This window comes from Peromyscus californicus, unplaced genomic scaffold (assembly GCF_007827085.1).
Source record: "Peromyscus californicus insignis strain IS unplaced genomic scaffold, ASM782708v3 Scaffold_24__1_contigs__length_46423439, whole genome shotgun sequence".
Lineage (NCBI taxonomy): Eukaryota > Metazoa > Chordata > Mammalia > Rodentia > Cricetidae > Peromyscus > Peromyscus californicus.
Window position 1 is genome coordinate 13,435,006 of NW_026294535.1, and position 18,469 is coordinate 13,453,474.

The 18,469-nt window shown below is 46.4% G+C and overlaps 1 protein-coding gene across 1 annotated transcript in view; it reads right to left on the reverse strand.

Annotated features, from left to right (window-relative positions):
* Plxnc1 (plexin C1) overlaps positions 1–18,469 on the reverse strand; it is a 151,211-nt gene that overhangs the window by 96,894 nt on the left and 35,848 nt on the right. Inside the window, exon 4 of the mRNA XM_052753167.1 lies at positions 17,333–17,433. Coding sequence (XP_052609127.1) covers positions 17,333–17,433 — 101 coding nt within the window. The remainder of the gene's footprint in view (positions 1–17,332; positions 17,434–18,469) is intronic.

Here is an 18,469-nt window from a genome sequence, read left to right on the forward strand (position 1 = left end):
AAGTCCCAGGCTTTCTCCACACTGCTGATCTTTACACCCTCATCAGAATCATCCTTACTGAGCTGGAGAAATGGCTGAGCAAGGAAACACAGTTGCTGGTCTTGCAGAGGACCTGGGTTCAGTTCACGCACCCACATGGGGGGGGACTCCCATCTGCCCATAACTGCAGTTTCTGGGCATCCAACTCCTTCTTTTAGCCTCTGTGGGTACCAGACATGCCCAGAGTATAGGCTCTAACATAGTCTTAAAATAAAAATAAATATTCTTTTAAAAAGGAATTACCCTTCACCCTGCATTGAGGCCTCTCCAATGCTGCTGCCCCAGATTCTTCCAGATTCTACCCAGGACTAGTTAGTTCTCAGCCAGTCCTATACTGTCAGGTATTGATTATATCATTAGCCCTGCTTCTCAGGACCAATTATGGGTCTAAGTTCATTCTGTGTACTTAGAACAGGATAGTGCAGACTGGGTAATTTGTGAAGAACAAATTATTTTTTTCTTACAGTTCTAGAAGTCCAAAGTTGAAGGGTCCAGACCTGGCAAAGATGTTTTTGATGCATAACCCTATGATGGAAAGGTAAGAAAAAGGCAAGAGCAAGAGACAGAATTCACAGCCTCATGCCTGTTCATAATTGGATTAATCGATTCCTTACTACAGAGCCTTCATGACATAAATACCTCCCTCCAGGCCCCACCCCAAACAGGCCCCACCCCAACAGGCCCCACCCCAACAGGCCCCACCCCCAACTCTGTTTACAACACATACTTTGCAGAGGACATGTTTAAACCACCATAGGATCAATCTGAAAGCCGTAAGATCCCAATCGGTTTCTGTGATGGTTGGCTTTAGTGGCAACTTGTCACAAATTAGAGGCATCCGAGCAAACAGCCTCACCAGAGGACTTGTCCTGATGTCCTTGATTGATCGGGGAAGGACCACCCCAAATGTGGGCGGCATCTCCTGGTAGTGGTACAGATTAAAAAGGATATTTTACTCTCTTGGCCTTCCCGCATGCCTCTTATTAATTCACCTGCTGCTGCTGCTGCCGCCACTGATTCCTTCATTGACATCAGAACCAGCATTTCCAGGCTGCTATCATTGACTGGGGACTAGCAGCTCTCTATGAACCTTCCAAGTTTTTGGCACCAGACAGAGACTACTGAGGTACCCAGCCTTGCAGACTAGTTAACTATTGGGTTCTCAGCCTCCCCACTGTGAGACAGCCATTGTGGGATTACTCTGACAACTGAGACACCCAGCCTCAAGGACCTAGCAACTACCAGGTTCTCAGATAGGAGACAGCACTTGTTACTATTTCAGTGAAATTGATTTAATATGCACATACATACATACATCTATGTGTGTATATACATACATACATATTTTATACATACGTATTTTATACACACACACACACACACACATATATATATATGCTTTGTTTCTCTAGAAAACCCTGACTAAAACACTGTTTTACTTTATCTTGTTCCTGTTCCTAATTAGACCTCATGTCTACATGATAAAGTCAATAAGTAGATACAAAACTACTTGAAAATTAGAAAATAAAGCTCTCCAAATGAGAAGAAAAGATTTCCCGAAGAAAAGGAAGTTAATTAAAAAAAAAAAAAGCTTTCCTTAGGTGAAAAACTCTGTGGTGACAATTAGTGCATGCAACTATTTAAGAAACCTGTTCTCAGTTTACTATAAATGTGTTATAGAGCTCAATTTGTTCAAAATAATAATAGACTTTAATACCGCCACTTGAATATATAAGAAAATGGACCACCTCCCCCATCTGTAACCCAGAAAACATGTTCCAAATCTACACAGCCCCTAAAAGGCAAACAGGGAGCTTCCAAACACTTCTACTAAGCTTGTTGTTTGAAATGCAGAAAGCACTCTGATACAGTGAGTTTGCTTCCTAACTAAATAGAAATCTGTGTAGTCTATAAGATCCCTGAGAAACTACCCCACCCAAGCATGGAGGCAACAGTACTTGTGCTGGGTACTGTTCTGAGGTTTACAGTCAGTTCTCGCACACCTCCTTCTAGGCCAGTGGTTCTCAACCTTCTGAATGCTGTGGCCCTTTAATACAATTCCTCATGTTGTGGTGACCCCCAACCATAAAATTATTTTCATTGCTACTTCATAACTGTCATTTTGCTACTGTTAATGAATCACAAAGGTAAATATCTGCATTTTCCGATGGTCTTAGGTGACCCCTCTGAAAGGGTCATTTGACCTCCAAAGGGGTTGCAACCAACATGTTGAGAACCACTGATCTACAGGGACAAAGTAGGTTCATAGGCACACAGGATCACTCATTGTCACAAGGCCGTCAAGTGGCAGACGTCTGAGCTTAGAACTACTAAGCTCACCTAGCTGCATAGCTTCCTAGGACTTTGGCCACCATGTTCTAAAAGTGCGCAGGATAAGGCCTCTCAGAGGACCTTCTAGTTTCCTGAGGGCTCAGCAGAACTTAGAAAGTGTGGCTAGGCTGAGGGCAAGACAGGGAAGTGGGTCCTGGGTACCAGAGAACACAGAGGCAGTCTTCAGGATGAAAAGAACAATGAGGTTTTGGGAGAGAAACACTTCACTGGGGGATTTAAAAGGCCTTGGATTTTTAGCACCAGGGCACCCAGTTCTGCTAAAGGTTAAAATCCCTGGTGGACTTAGCCTTACACACCTATTGTGCTCCAAAAGGTGCTTGCAAACCATCTGTTTATAATATAAAATATATTTCCTCCATAGAAATAATATTATAAGAAGTGATTAGGTTTCCAGGTTAGGCCACAAAACCTATTTACCCATAATGTAGCCTTGATATTATATATCTGTAATAAAAGAATGGCAGAGAACAGGGAGGCGGCAGCCATTTGAATTATACAGCAGTTTTTCTTCTCCTTTACTTATTTGTGTTTCTGCTCAGTTGGTAGTCTGGGAATGGTGCCCAACTGGATTGACTTTTAAATTTATTATTATTGTATTGTATTTGTATAGCATTTCTATTTTTCTAAATGGGCACGGTTTAAATTATTAATTGTTTTCATGCCAACACAACGGACAGGAAGACCCACTTCTGAAAACCTGAAACCTGAAGTTTCCAGGTAGGTGAAGTGCCCATTTGCTGAGCTGGGTTGGGGGAGGGGGCAAACCTTGAGCATCTGATTCTATTAGGCTACAATCTTCTCAGTAAAAATTTACCACTTACTCAACCTTGAAATAGAAACTCTGAGCTCAGAAATGTAACTCCTACTTCCTGCCACTAGAATTTCATCAGCATCCTCTAATCTAATTGTTCACCAAGAGCAGACAGTCCCCGAAGGAATCTGATAACTAAATATCAGGTAATTGGCTTGGATGTGGGGTGAGTGTGACCTGTGCCAAAGATGCTATACTGATAAAATATCAGGAGCCTTTTAACAAGCCAACGATCCAGCTTATCCTCTTCTCTCACATAGGCAACTGCATCTTCAAGGGGGATGCTTTTTCTCCAAGAGCATCCCAAGGTCCCTTGCTAAGTGATTTGCAACAGAGGTCTACATCTTTAGGAGGGGTAGGGAGCACAAAAGAGGGACCAGGTGGTCTCCAGAGTCAGGTGACATTCATTACAGCTGCCAGTCCACAAGAAGAAGGAGTCAGACTCGGTTAAATGAAAGAGACTAGGAAGTCACTGTGACAAACTAAACTCTGAATTAAAGGCTTCCAGAGTCAGGAAGGGGGAATGCCAAAATACAAGACCAAAATAACTTGCTAAGAAAGCTGAAAAATTGGATCTTCATCACTGGATCTGCAAGTCAGTCTACAAGAGAAAACTATACTAATAACACGGGAATCTGGTATTTTTTTAAAAGGCAAAAATGTCTAGCATGCCAGGCAATGTCTTTCACATGATTTCATTCATTTATTCTTCACACACACACACACACACACACACACACACACACACACACACACACACACACACACACACACACACACACACACACACACACACACACACAACAACCTTACAAAGTAGCTATCATGATTGTCCCCAATTAATAGACTAAAGGAAGTGAGGCTTTACAAGACTCCCCATTACTTTTCTAAGGCACAGTTAGTATATGGAGAAACTGAGATACTGGATTAAGCAGGATGGCATTACAAGACCATGCTCTCATCTACTACTCTGTGTTGACACTCACAATAGTTAACACAATAGTTAACTAAGGAGCCTTCTGCTTAGACCATTTGGTGCCCCTGGGACAGAATGTCATCAGTGGGAAACATTTTCTATAGCTACAAAGGCTAGGAAATCCAAGGTCAATGGCTTGTATCCACAAGAGCCATCTTGCTACATCATCCTATGGCAGAAGATAGCAATGTAAGAGAAAGTACAAGTGCACAAAATAGTAAGGACCCACAATTGCAGTCAGAACCTCTTTCGAACATTAGCCCAGTCATGAGTGTAGAACTCTCATGAACTAAATATCTCCCGTGAGGTCCCACCTCCCGGTATTGTTGTGCCAGGGATTGTTTCCAAACAGGCTTTTTTTTTGGGGGGGGGGACGACACATTCAAACCACAGAACCTTCCTACTGCTATAGATCTTGAACTATTTCTAAGACCAGTGGGAAAAAACTCATTAACCTTCATGAAACAAGCATCATTGTTACCACCTCCACGTCAAACACAAGGAAACTGAGATACAGGGAGGTTAGTTAGCATGGTGTCTAGCAACAGCATCCATACTCTTTCTACTATTATCAGTTGTTCAATATTTTTATAGTCTTCCACAGTAGGAACATCATAAGTACCAGAGAGATACTATGTTGGTTTTCCCAGGGCATGCCCATACAGGAAAATACAGGTTATATTGAATTTTCAAAGTGAGATGTTAGTGTTCAGGCCAAGAAGTTTGGGGAATATGTTACATAAAATTAAACAAGTCTCCTGCTATAAGCCTCTGAGAGCCTTCAATATTCCACTGTGCTTTGTAATTTACCAAGACAAGGATGAATGATGCAGCCAATCTGAACTCTCACTGAGTGTTATCTTGAGTGACTAGAAATTCCAGTTACACACATCAGGAAGCAATGCCCAACTGTTTTGACTGGGAAATTGTGGTGGTTTGAATGAGAATGGCTCCTATCAGCTCGTATATTTAAACGTTTGTTAGTGGAACTATTTGGGAAGTCTTAGGTGGTGTCGTGACCTTGTTGGAAGAGGTGTGTCATTGGGGGTAGGCTTCAAGGTTTCAAAAGCACACACTAAGTCCAATCTCTGTCTGTTTCTGGCTGCTGCCTGTGGATCAGAATGTGAAGTTCTCAGCTACTGCTCCCAGCACCATGCCTCTCTGCTTCCTGCCATAATGATTATGAACTAAAACTGTAAGTAAGCCCCCAATTAAGTGCTTTTTTTTAAGAGTTGCCTTGGCCATGGTGTCCCTTTACAGAAATAGAACAGTGACTAAGACAGGAATAATTCACATGGAAGAGTCAGAAAACTTTGTACCTCAATTAGCTGAACAAATGCAAAATGCTAGTGACTAGTTAGGAATCTGAGTAATAAGGTTGACCAGATGTCCATTTGCATAGCTTCTCTATACTAGTTCTGTATCCATGCTTTCCCCTATACAAAGGCAAGTACAGCACCAGGCTTCTTAGGAGACACTTACAGCTCTTCCATACCCCAGGACGAAAGTGTTTTGGATGTCTCCTTGTGTCTTGAACAGCAGCTATTAAGAGTATTTGTTGACTATCTACTTCCCACACTAATTTTTTTGCTTCTCTGGGGCACAGCCTTGTTCATCTTTGTTTTCCCCAGAATCTAGTCAAGGATCTGGCCCATTGCTAGTGCTCAAGAAAGGTTAGCTAAGTTGGAGTAAGAATTAAAATTTAAAGGGACTAAATTCTTGCCCGTGTCTCCATGATACCAGCCTAAGTCGTTGCATTGATTTTTGTTCATTAGGTCTGCCTGTTAACTGGCACAGTGGAAAATCAGTCTTTGTCCTGGAACTTGGAGCTGTTTAGCACACATAAAACACATTTGCAGACTGAAACACTCACACAAAAGGGTTTTGTGGCCTTCACTCCACGTGGGTCTTCAGTGAGCCATGGGTACACTAAAAGTTTTCCCTTTTCATTTCTAGTACAGACAGACCTTGTACAGAAGAATGTTCGGAAGGAGTTTAGAAAAACTAGGGAGTGTGGAAATAAAAGTGAGAAGATGATGCCTCTTGGCTCAGGAAGGTCTGGGGTATACCTCTAGCTTATACATCCCCTGTGTCACTGGGGGCACTTTTTAGGCTTTTGGGCCCATTTCCCCAGCACTGACTAGGTGGCAACAATATTACAGTCCTTCCTCTTGAGGGTTGTATTGTATCAATTCCCATCTCCCCTATCAGAAACAGCGCACACTCCAAATAGCAGACTGAAAATAGCCTATCATTACAAGGTGGCACAAGAGCAAAAACTTAAGACTGGCAGGCAGGCCTTGGGATGCAGAGCTGAACACGGTGCTTAGATGTGGAGGGGTTGCTCGGAACAGGACAAACATGAGGTCACAGAGACAAGTGAAAACATTTGAGAAAATTTTCAAAGCCAATCAATACGTGCTTATGAAAGTACATGCTGCCTCAGATAAGGTCATTTAAAAAAAAAAAACAAACCTGCATTCCATTAAAACATGCATTTACTAGAAGGGGTGCTCTTAATGGGGTTTGTTGGAAATCAGAGCATCACTTAAAGAGATGGTGAGGATAAATACTGGAGTCGGGATGCTGAGGCCTGAGGTCCTCAGTTGCCCACTTCCACTAAACAAACCAAGCTGGCTTCTGAGCAATGTGAGCACAACCACCGCCACCCACCTAAAGAGGCCAACAGTGGAGCCGTGACACTCAACACTTAGTGCCTCTTTACCTTCTGCTTCTGTAGTAAGTAGGCTTAGCCCATAGCTCTTCCAGCAGCTAGAAAAGGGGATAAAGAACCCAGGGGACTCAGCATGGCCCCAGACACCATTCTAGTGTGGGAAGGTCTCCTGAGCCCCTCCCCAGCATTCGTGATAACCCAGATGCACAGGTTCAGACTGTGCCAGGGTCATTCAGGAATGCCCCACGGCCAGAACGGCATATTCCTCTCTGTTCCCCACTGCTTCCACCCCACAGACACTTGTCCTACTTGCTTCTATACAATTAGTCGGCACAATGGGGTCCTCACAGGAGGAGGAGGGGCCTCCCCCAAGTCCCTTTATTATCATTATCACTGTCATTACAGTGGCACTGGCCCATAAAGAAGTGTGAGTGCACAGGCTTCCAGCCTGGGATCTGCACGAGGACACATCTTCAACTGGAAAGGAAGACGGAAGGAAGGGAGATATTTAATGATCTTCTGTCTGCAAGTGTCTTCCTGGCCATTCTGCTAAATACTATAGAGACATGGAGAGCTGAACGTCCTCTTCCATCCCAGAAAGGCCTTCCAGGACCCAGTTGAAAACTGCTAACCTTGACCCTCTCTCCCTTCCTCAATCTGATTTAGTCTTGCTTACTTTCTCCTATGTTATTTCCTTGCTGATGTTGAGACTGCCGTCTCCTCCCCAATGACACGCCCACCCATAACCTCAGAATGCCATCCTCCTTGGAAATAATCTCGGAAGGGGTAATCAGTTAAGGAGCTCAAGATGAGGTTATCCTCGGTGTAGAGTTTGCAGTGACTGGCATCTTGCTAGGAGAAAGGAGAGGGAGACTTGGACGTATATAAGGGAAGAGTGTGTGTAAGACTTGAGACCGAGACAGCTAGTCTACCATGAGCCAAGGAGCACCAGGAGCCATCAGAAGCTGGGACACATGAGGACAGATCTTGTACTAGAGCCTAGCCCTACCGATACCTTGGTTTCAGACTTTGGTCCTCTGGAAGTACAGCAGACACATTTGTGCTGTTTTAAGCTGCCAAATTTGTGGTGACTTTCGTTACGGTAGCTAAAATCCCTTACTCAGAGGACACACGCGTGAAAGTGAAAATCTGTTCACCCCTACTGGGAGGAGTGATGAGAAAAATCTGACACGTAGTAGGTGTTGGATATCTCTTGATGAATGTGCAGAGCAGTTTCTGCAACTGGAGAGGACCCCGAGCTCTGTTCCCTTTCTCGGCCCACAGGTTATTATGAAATGTCCCTGGGGGTATCTGTTCCAGCTTGGCCCTCTCTGAGGGGCACCATGTCCTTCCTTCTGCCTCTTTCCTTCAATGGTAGACAATGGAATGGCTTGGGAGTTGGAGATAAACCCAGATTCGTACAATCTGAGGCTGGGGAAGAATGGCCTCTAAAGGTGTCTACATCCTAATCCACGGGACCCATGACTATGTCACTATCATGGCGAACACTTTGCAAATGTGGAGTAGATAAGGATCTTAAGGTAGGGTGGCTCTGCAGTTATCTCTATGGCCTGATGTTAGCACAAGGATCAGAGATAGGAGTTCAGGACCAGCAGAGTCTGGAGATGATGCACTGTTGGCTTTGAAGGAGGAAAGGCTGACAAGGAATGTGAGCTGCCTTGAGAAGCTGGGAAAGGGAAGGACATGGGTGTTTCTACAACCTCAAGGAGAAGTTCTATCCATAGTACAACCAGGGAAACCCCACTTCAGAGTCCTCACTTCCAGAGCCACAGTTTAAACGTTTCAGGCTCTTGAAGCCACCAAGCACTCCTTACATCAGTAGTTGGAGATCAAGGACAACCCCTGCCTATCTTCCCCTCTATAAAGTAATAGTACTGATCCCTGACTCCTTAGGGTACCAAGAAGGACAAGCAGGCACAGGGTGGAGTCTCCTGGAGGTTTGTGTTCAAGGTAGGCTCTCTGAGCCTGCTCACTCTGGAGTTAGCAAGCAGGATGCTACAATGGAGATCATCCATGGTGTCTTCAGAAGAACATGGCCACATGTACTGTACACCATGGATTGTCACTGCCAAGTTTAGAACAACGATAGCCTGATGGGCAGGGTTCCCATAGGGCTAACAATTGGCCCAGAGTTCATGAAGAAGTGCCTCTTAGGTAGAGGAGAGGCCTCGAGACAGGAGAGCAAGGGAGGCACTAGTAATTGCTCCTAGTCTGCTCTTTACAAATCTTCATTTCTCTCCTGTGTCTAGGTCCCTTCTGCCAGGTCTGCAGGGGTCAGACACAAGCTAGACCCTGAGGGGCTTGCTGTTAGACTGAGCTGAGAAATGATCCCTTTCAGAGTCCCACATGCAGTACAGCCCAACAGTGCCTGAAGATTTCAAAACAGCCCCCAGGGGTTGCCTGAAGGTCTTCCAACTGTCACCGTGGGGGAAAAAACAGGCAGCAGAATACAGGGGGAGGTTAAATTTATACAAATAATCAAGGGGGCACCCAGATACCCTGTAATTAGCACGTTGGGGGCTCTGTCTCTATCCTGTGCATGGGGAGCGTTAAGGAACTACCATGAATGGCTGTTCCTGCACGGCCCATTTTCTGAGGAGGACCCAGTCCAGGCCCCATGGTGTGACTGGGCCCAAGAGACAGCCACCAAGCAGATGACCCAGGAAGAGACACAAGATAAACTCACCTTACAAAATACACAAGGAGGGGGAGGGAGGTCCAGCTGATGCCTGACTTGATGTAATTCACCTTCTACACTGCCAACATGATAATCTTTGCAAGACATAAATCTTTTAAAGACACAGTCCCTTTAATGAGCTCCCAGCACATACCAATTAAATCTAAACCCAGAGTCTTCACTCTCTGATCCCACCCAACACTCTTATCCCTTCCAATCCTTCCTTCCTTCCTTCCAAGCCAGTGTCCTAGAGACAAAATCCAACCTGCCACTCCCTAAACAGATCTCAGGCTGAGCTGCTTTTTTTGGCATGAAATGCCTCCTACCCCATCTGCCCTTGGTGGAAATCTATCCACGCTTCCAGGCCCAATTTCAGACTTCCTTCCCTCTACAGCTGAGGGCAATCCTGGTCCCTCCTTGACTTCCCCATATAGCTCACACTACCCCAGCACTTCCCCAGGAGCCAGATCTGCCTTCATTTTCATGGATATTACCTGAATGAACCCTCTCAGCAGCCCCCAAGATGGGTACTACCATCACCCTGCTTTGACATAGAGAAGAAACATGCAGGTTAGCCACACAGAAGCCCAGATCCCATTTCATGCAAGTCAGCTGTAGGGGCTTTATTTATTCCTCTTCTGCTGTGCCATTCACTGTGCTAGTATGGAACTCAACGCTACTTACTCCAAGCAGACTGCCCCCCCAATACCCTGCTCAGTAAAGGGCACCTCTGTTTGGTCTGCCAAGCCAGATGTCTGCACGCACTCCCCCCGCAACCTCAACTTACCTCCCCTGTAACCTCTTTTACCCTATTGCTGGTAAAAGAGTTTGAACGCATCCCCTTGGGCATCTCTCAGAGGTCCTTCCCCATCTGACCTGGGTTCTCTCTCTCCTTTGGCCTCCAATCTTGTACCCACCCAGTACCTGGGCCACAGGAAAAATCTAGCTTATTTGGGCATCAGTCCTTTCCTTTGTGAGGTGTTGGGTCAAGGGAGAAAGAATACATCTTCCAGAAAAAACGGTGGCCACCTTGATCTTTTATTTTTCATTTTATGGCCCTATTTTTAGTGTGCCTTGCTTGAGGGGGAATTCAATTAATCACCAGGACCCGTCAGTGCTCGCTTCCAAATAGCTCTCAAACTCTGAGACTTACCCACTTCTTCCCACAATCACGCTAACCCAGCCCCAGTTCCTACAATCGCCTGCAATGTGTCCATCTTGCTTCAAATTGCGGTCAGCTGCTCATTCTCCTGTTGTAAGCTGGGCAGTGACCCCTCAAGATCCTTCGACCAAAATGCAAGTTCTTTAACACAACTTATGAGGCCTTCCTTCATCTGCCCCGTTGACCCTGTCTCCTCATCACCCACCACTCCCCGTCTATGCCAGGACTCATCCACACTCACCTCCAGGCCAGGAACTCACTGTATACTTTACCAGCCTGCACCCTCAGCCAATCTCCCCTGCTGATATCCGCCCATGCTTCAGGTTTGGCTGAGTTATCTCTTCCTCACGAAGCTTCCCCCCAACCTTTTACATTTGAGTTAGATGCTCTTTATGTGTCTCCATGAAATCTTTAAGTCTTCTATGCTCATCCATATCACACTCTATTTCATTCATCTCCTTTACTACCCGAGAGATTAGATTCACGTTCCCAAGTCCCCATGCCCTCCTGTACCACAATTACTCATCCATATTGCCCTTTGGCATGCCATTTTATAACATATCCGACTAGACGGAATAAGATAGTATATTTCCCTACCCTACTGATGTTGGGCTGGGCTGTGGGGCTTCCTTTTAGCAATGGCACGTCAGGAAAACGTGAGCAGAGGCTTTGAGTATATAATGTAACTGATCTTGGTGTCTTAAACATATGCTGTCTGATTCAATGAGAGTAGGGACTCAAGGAGGGACATGTGAAATAGACCTGAGTTTCACCTACAGCCTGAGGCAAACATCCTGCTCCTCCCAAGGGCTGACACGTGGATCCATGAGTGAGAAAAATAAGTGTAAATAAACACCTGTTCTTTAGGCCACTACGAGTTGGGCAGTTGGTCAGTAGGTAGTATTACTGAAACAGAAACTCAAAATAGACCGACCTCTATCTACCGTTAGACTCTAAACATCACTCCGAAACAACTGTGTCTCCAGATGGAACATCAGGGTTAGAACATGTGGGTGCTCCATAAAGGCTGACGATCAGATGTGTGATTGAATGACTGAACACTGGCCCCTGACATGTTTGCCCTCCTACCTTGCATGGAAGTCCCTTAAAGCCAAGAATGGCGTCTGGTTTTCCTCAACAGCAGCTAACTAGCTCCCTTCCCACATCGGGCTCTTGGTAGGTTTTCAACAAATATTTGTTGAAATTAGAGAAATTGAATATTGCGGGCTGCCTTGGGAATCCATCCTCAATTTGTGACATTGTTTTTATAGGAAAATGCACCCGTTGAGCCAAACAAACTTGCAAATGAACTTTTGGAACCCCATTGGCTCATTGGTTCAGGACTGCCAGTTTTGTGGAAATCCAGAACTGAACACATGTGCTATGCTTTGCAATATGGAAGAAGCTGAGAAACTGCTTCCAACCCCAAGATATTCAGCCTGGAAAAAAAATCCCTTTCTACCCACACACACAAATGCAGCACAGGTTGAATTTGAGGTTCCCACAATAAAATACTAGACTTTCTAGACCTCATTGTTTACTCAATTGTTTTTTTTTTTTATCTGCTTATCCTGGGTGTCTATTCTTAACATCAAATCAAAGGGAAACTAAGATCACTTTCTCAGCCCCCTCCCTGCCCAAATCCACTTTCTAGACATGTCTACAAGAAAGTGCAACCTTCTCAACACAGAAAAGAAATTATTTTTCTAAATAAATCTGTGACATTTAAAATAAACACAGTGGGATGCGCCACCATCATACAAAAACATCCCCTTTAGAATTCCTAATTTTGAATGGTACTGAGAGCTTAACATGAGTCACTGTTCTGGGGCTTTAGCTTCATTTTATCTTAGGTCAGGACCAAGCCAGCTGGGAACCAAGCGAGGTGGTGTGGCTGTGAGGGGCTGTCAACCATGAGTCCAGAAGGTCTGCTGATACATAAAGCCACAGGTACCACCTGCCAGTCACTCAACTTACCTCATCCACTTAATGCATTTTTGGAGCACACTGCAGACAACAGCATAAAGGGAGAGGTAGAGGAATAAAGGCACAGTGACCGCCCATGAAAAAAAAAAAACCAACAGTAATCTGATTGTAACCACCCCGGTTATCTGATGCTGGGTCCTCAAGTAGAAATAGATGTATCTTCTAGGACCAGACAGCAAAGAGCGAGCTAATGTGGGCGAGAGTGTGCTAACATGGAGACATCCCAAGTTCGGGTGACGGCCCCTGGGCAGGGACACTATCGGAAAGGTCTTGAGTCAGAAAGACAATCAATGAGGCTAAGGTGACAAGGAGAGAGTGGCCACTGAGAGAGGTCAGAGCTGCAGATCACAGAACGCCCTGTCTGCAATAGGGGATCTGGCTGAGTTGGAGGAAGGCCAGCCGCTAGAGGCAATTCATCTGGGGGACACCACCTGGTGGAGATTTTTAAAGGGTCCTTCCTATCGGAAAGTGCTCACCAGGGGTGAGGGAGCCAGAGAAGCAGCAGGGGAAACAGGAAGGAGACCTCACAGCTAGCTGTTAAGACCCGAGATCCTCATCCAGTTCCCTAACAGGCCTGTACTGTTCTCCCCTGGGGACATAGCTTCCCCATGTCCCCCTAAAGGGCTGGCGGCTTCCTTTCGCCTACCATAGGTGGTCCACCTGGGCCGAACTGCCTCTCTGGCAAGATCCTCCTTCTGACCTCCTCCCAGAGTTGAGACTCATGTTATCCACAGATACCATCCTTGACCCCTCCTTACCCAACCACCCACCGTGTCCACCCTCACCCACCATAGTACTACTTACCTTCATTTCTTGACTATCTCCTCCCTCCCTCTTCCTCGTGGGGCCCATCCTTGTTCTTAATGGCCGAGACTACCACACAGATGGCTAATTCATCTAATAGTCTGGTGACCACCACAGGTCCCGGACTGTTCTTTGCTCAGTAATGTAGCATGAATTGTTAAAAGGTCTTATTAATAAAAACAAACCCAGGGCCAGGTACTGGGGTGAATGCTGGACGATCAGAGAAACAGAACCAGCCACAGCTAACCTCACCTCGCCAATTCCTTAGTTGATCCTGTTTCCTCAGACTGGAAGCCTCTGAGTCCTCATTCAGAATGAATCTCAGCTGAAAAGCTGCTCAAAAGCCTAAAAGCTTAACCAGCTCTAGTTCCTGGTCCTCATGCCTTATATACCTTTATGCTTCCTGCCATCACTTCCTGGGATTAAAGGTGTGTGGCACCATGGCTGGCTGTTTCCAGTGTGGCTTTGAACTCACAGAGATCCAGACGGATCTCTGCCTCTGGAATGCTAGGATTAAAGGCATGTGCTACCACTGCCTACTCTCTATGTTTAATATTGTGGCTGTCTGTTCTCTGACCCCCAGATAAGTTTATTGGGGTGCACAATATATCAACCACACGGTAACCTTGTTCTCCATCCCCATCTCCATGACATAACAATCCTGCAGACCTTACCATATCCAGTAACTCCACACCTCTGTCACCTCAACTTGAAGTCTCACACAGTCCAGCCAGTACTCTTCCCAGTTCTCCAATGGAAAGGTCCAGTGCATGGGTCTCACCACCTTCTCACGTCTCTTACTCACAGTGTGTCCCCGTTTCTCTCCTCCACACAGGAGTCCCTCATTATACACATCAGCGTCTATAGTGGCCCTGGCACCAGTTATCCCATGGGCCACACCCTTTGTGTACTGGTCCCCGAACTCTGGTTCAACTGAACTCTACCCTGCCCTCCAATGACAGCTCCGGAGCCAGACAAGACTTGAGCAAAGCAAAACCATGCTACTGTTTCAAAGGCAAGATCATCAGCCTCAGATGGACCCCAATATTGCCAGGCAACCAAACTCCATTTTCTTTGTTCTTTAACTGGACTCCTGCGTACGTTCTGCTCTCCTTCTTCCCAAACCTCCCGGGCTCCATCTCCACAGGCTCATCCCAACACCTTGCTTCTACTGGTCTGAGGTCATGGAGGATGTACAGAGCTGTATGAACAGACCTCGAGCATGCTTCCTTCTATCCCTACCAGCTCTGGGGTCCAGGCTAGGCTGTTTCCTTCCCAGCCCGGTCTGAGGCTACCTTCCCCACTGATGTATTAGGTCACAGTTTCTGCCATCTGATGAAAGACAGAACACCACAGCTCTTCCTCTCTTCCTTTCTATTGGAATTTTCTCGACAACACAGAAAAGCATTGGTGTGGTGGTGGTATGTGTGTGTGTGTGTGTGTGTGTGTGTGTGTGTGTGTGTGTGTGTGTGTTTGTGTGTGTGTGTGTCTGTGTCTCTGGGTGAGTGCACACACTTGCTTGCTTAAGGGTGTGTGTGTGTGTGTGTGTGTGTGTGTGTGTGTGTGTGTGTGTGTGGTCTCTCCTTGAACTTAGAGCTCACCAATTTGGCTAGACTATCTGACCAATGGACTTCCAGGGATCCTGTCGTCTCCACTGCTTCCCCAGCACTAAGATTACAGACACATGGTAGCACAGCTGGATGCTTATGTAGGTGCTGAAGATCCTACCTCAGACCCTACCGCTTTCACAGCAAGCCCCTTACAGAAGACCGGCTGAGCCCCCCATCTCTCCAGCCCCAGACGCCGCCATTTTTATGAATCCTTAAAACCCCCTAAACTTGAACTGGGGAGATGGCTTAGCAGGTGCCTTGACCTGCCAAACTTGACGGCCTGAGTTCAGCCCTAAGACCCATGTGGTAGAAGAAGAGAACCAGCTCCCACGAGCTGTCCTCTGACCTTTCCACACGTGCTATGGAAAATGCACCACCCCACTCCAATGAAAAGAATTTTCAGACTCCCGAAACTCTCTGGACTCTACTTTCCGCTCCAGAACCTGCTCCATCTCTCCTGAGGAGAGATGCTCCCCCTGCTCACTGCTCATTGTCCTTTGCAGGGCTAGCTCCCCTCCAAGCACAGGCTCTGTCACAGTCACTGATCGCCATGTGCTAAGTCCACTGGGTCCATTTCCCTTTGACCTCCACAGCAGGAGCCAGCATGGTACCCTGTTCTCTCTTCCTTTTCCTTGCCTGGCAACACACTCCTCCCTTAAGGGCTTCTCTCCCCTTTCTGTTACTTCATTGTTTTCCCCCAATTTTGTTCCTCTCTGACCCTAAGCATCCCAGCACTTCGGCGCTCAGCTCTTGAACATCTCTTTTCAGTTAGCCTTCCCTCCCTGATCTGATCTGAAGGCTTCTGTAAGAACCATCAAAACACAACCGACTCTAAAAATCCTATTTCTTGGGCATCTCCCATCAACTCCTGACCCAAGCCTGTTGGACAACTAGACACCACCTACATGCAGCTTTTAATCGCCACCCCCTGTCACCAACCACCCATGAATAAGCTCCTGCCTGGAGCTCTCCACAGACACGCAGAAAGGCTGCTGCATAAATGGAAGGGATCTCAAAAGCGACAGCCGCCATACGACGCTCGCTGGCTGTGATCAGTTAATTTCTTAGAAAAGGCTCCTACCCAATTACAATTATTCATGAGAATTTTCTTGACCCTGCCTCTTTTGTTTGCCGGGGACTCCGAGGGAGAGAGCCCCGCAAGGAGGTGGAGGAGGAGGAGGAGGAGGAGGAGGAGGAGGAGGGCAGTCGCTCATCTTGCAGGCAGCTTGGACTGTGGCTTCCTCCACCAACTCTTAGTTCATTCCCGTCTCCATATTTTTAGTTTGTTTCCCGAGCCTCTCCCTAACATCATAACCACCTCTCTCCATTCATACCTCCTGCTCCCCCCATTAGCTTTCTAATTCACTTCTCTGCCACCTTTCTCTCCCATCTGCCCCTTTGCTCTGCCTTCAGCCTCGCTCTACCTGCTCTACTGCTCTGCTCTGTTCTGTTTTGTTTTAAGTCTGTGTCCACCTTTAAAAACTGAAAACACCAACCTGACAACCACTGTTATGTAGCTTGTATTCCCCCCCCCCCCCATTCCTGCCTGAGCTGCAGTGAAGGCTCTTTCCTCCTTGCTTCTATAGCAAGAGCTGGAGTACTGGGTTACCATGGCAACAGCGAATCCAACCAGGCTGGTCCCAGCGATGCTAAGAACTGCCACGGAGAGGAAGCCCGCTACAAGTCGCCCCTGAGCCTAGATGGGTCGTTGTACATCGTAATTCAAGACCAGGCTGGGCAGATTCTGCCTGGAGACTGAGATTGTACATCAGGCCCCCGGCTATATGGCGTGCAAGGAGACAATGCCATCAATAATAGGGCTTCCACAGAGCGAGCAGAATACATGGCATGATGAGGATTCATTTGAAAATTTTCAAACATCCCTATTCTTTTATCTGCTCTAAGGGAGAACCTTTTGGCTCGCTCTGAAGTCTTGGTGAACTTGGTAGGAAGTGAAAAGCAAATCCACCTACGCTAGCCTCTCCCTTCTCCTGTCACATTCCTGCCCCCTCTTGTCCCTAGACTGGGTGGCCCTGTGTGGTCTGGGTCACGTGACTTGATGGTACTGACATGGTAAGAACCATCTTTGAGAATGAATTACAGTTACACCATGTATTTTAGTCCTGGAGAGCTCGGCTCCCCCACAGCCTGGCAACAAGTGTTCGGCTGCATGACACTTGCTGGAAGACGCAGGTTGGTGAGAAAGAATTCAGGAAATACCTTTGGAGCGGGAGGCACCAGCCGCAGTGGGGGTCTGCCGCGGTTAAGCACTCCGAACAGGATTTACGTTTACTGCAGTTTGCCACCAGAATTCTCCTCACCTGAAAATAAAGAAGATGTCGGTTCAGACAGAATCCCAAGCAACCCTGGGGGGCACCTCCAACACCGTATCTGATGAAGGGCCACAAGGCGTATCTTTATCAACTTGAGCCCTGAATGTCTCCACGGTGGCATCCAATGGTAGGTCTCAAGTTCTAGGATATGATGCGGTGTGTGAGGTCAGCCCTATTCACCCCAGTGGCTCCTGAACCCACAAATTCAACCAAGAGCAGATCAAAAACATCTGAAAAAACATTGTCTATACTTGTGCAGTGCCATTTCATTCTCTCCTTCCCTTAACAGTACAGTAGAGTGATTTATATAGTATTAACACCGTATTGTATCATAGGCAGGCATAACTCATCTAAAGATGATTTAATGTATATGGGAGGATGTGGACAGGTTCTATGCAAAATTTTGGTATCATGAGGGCTTTGTGGAACCGATCCCAGAAGATACCAAGAGACAAATGTATTTCCAGACTGCCCTGTGCCTGAGACTCTTGCTGAATCTAGGGTGGGTTCTTGGAGACTGTATTATTAAGAGCCTTCTCAGGTGAGTCCTACCATAGTCCAGTTTCTGATCTGTGGATAATTAATTTCCATAGGGATCACGGAGCCAGGTCACCTGATTCTCATACAGGGACAGTCAATACAGCCAGTGGTGTTATGAAAATGAGTATCTGGGAACAGCAGTGGTTCTGTCTTAGAATGATCAGGATGCATTTGGCAAGGGTTGAGGAAATGAAGTGGTATTAGGGTGCCTCCATCACCTCAGCTCCTGGCTCGATGACTCACACCCATTCTATTGGGGTTGCAAATACAAGAAACAGGAGGAGACAGGACTGAGGGTGTAGTCAACAGTCAAGCACTTGCTTAGCATGCTCAAGGTGCTGGGTTCGATTCCCAGCACTACAGAAAAGAAAAAAAAATGAAACAAGCAGAAGGAGAGAGAGGGGAATTAAAATCTTGCCCTGTCCTGAGGAGTGCCTTTTCCATCCATCAGTCAACAGTGCTGGGCAGGTCCAGGCGGTAAGCG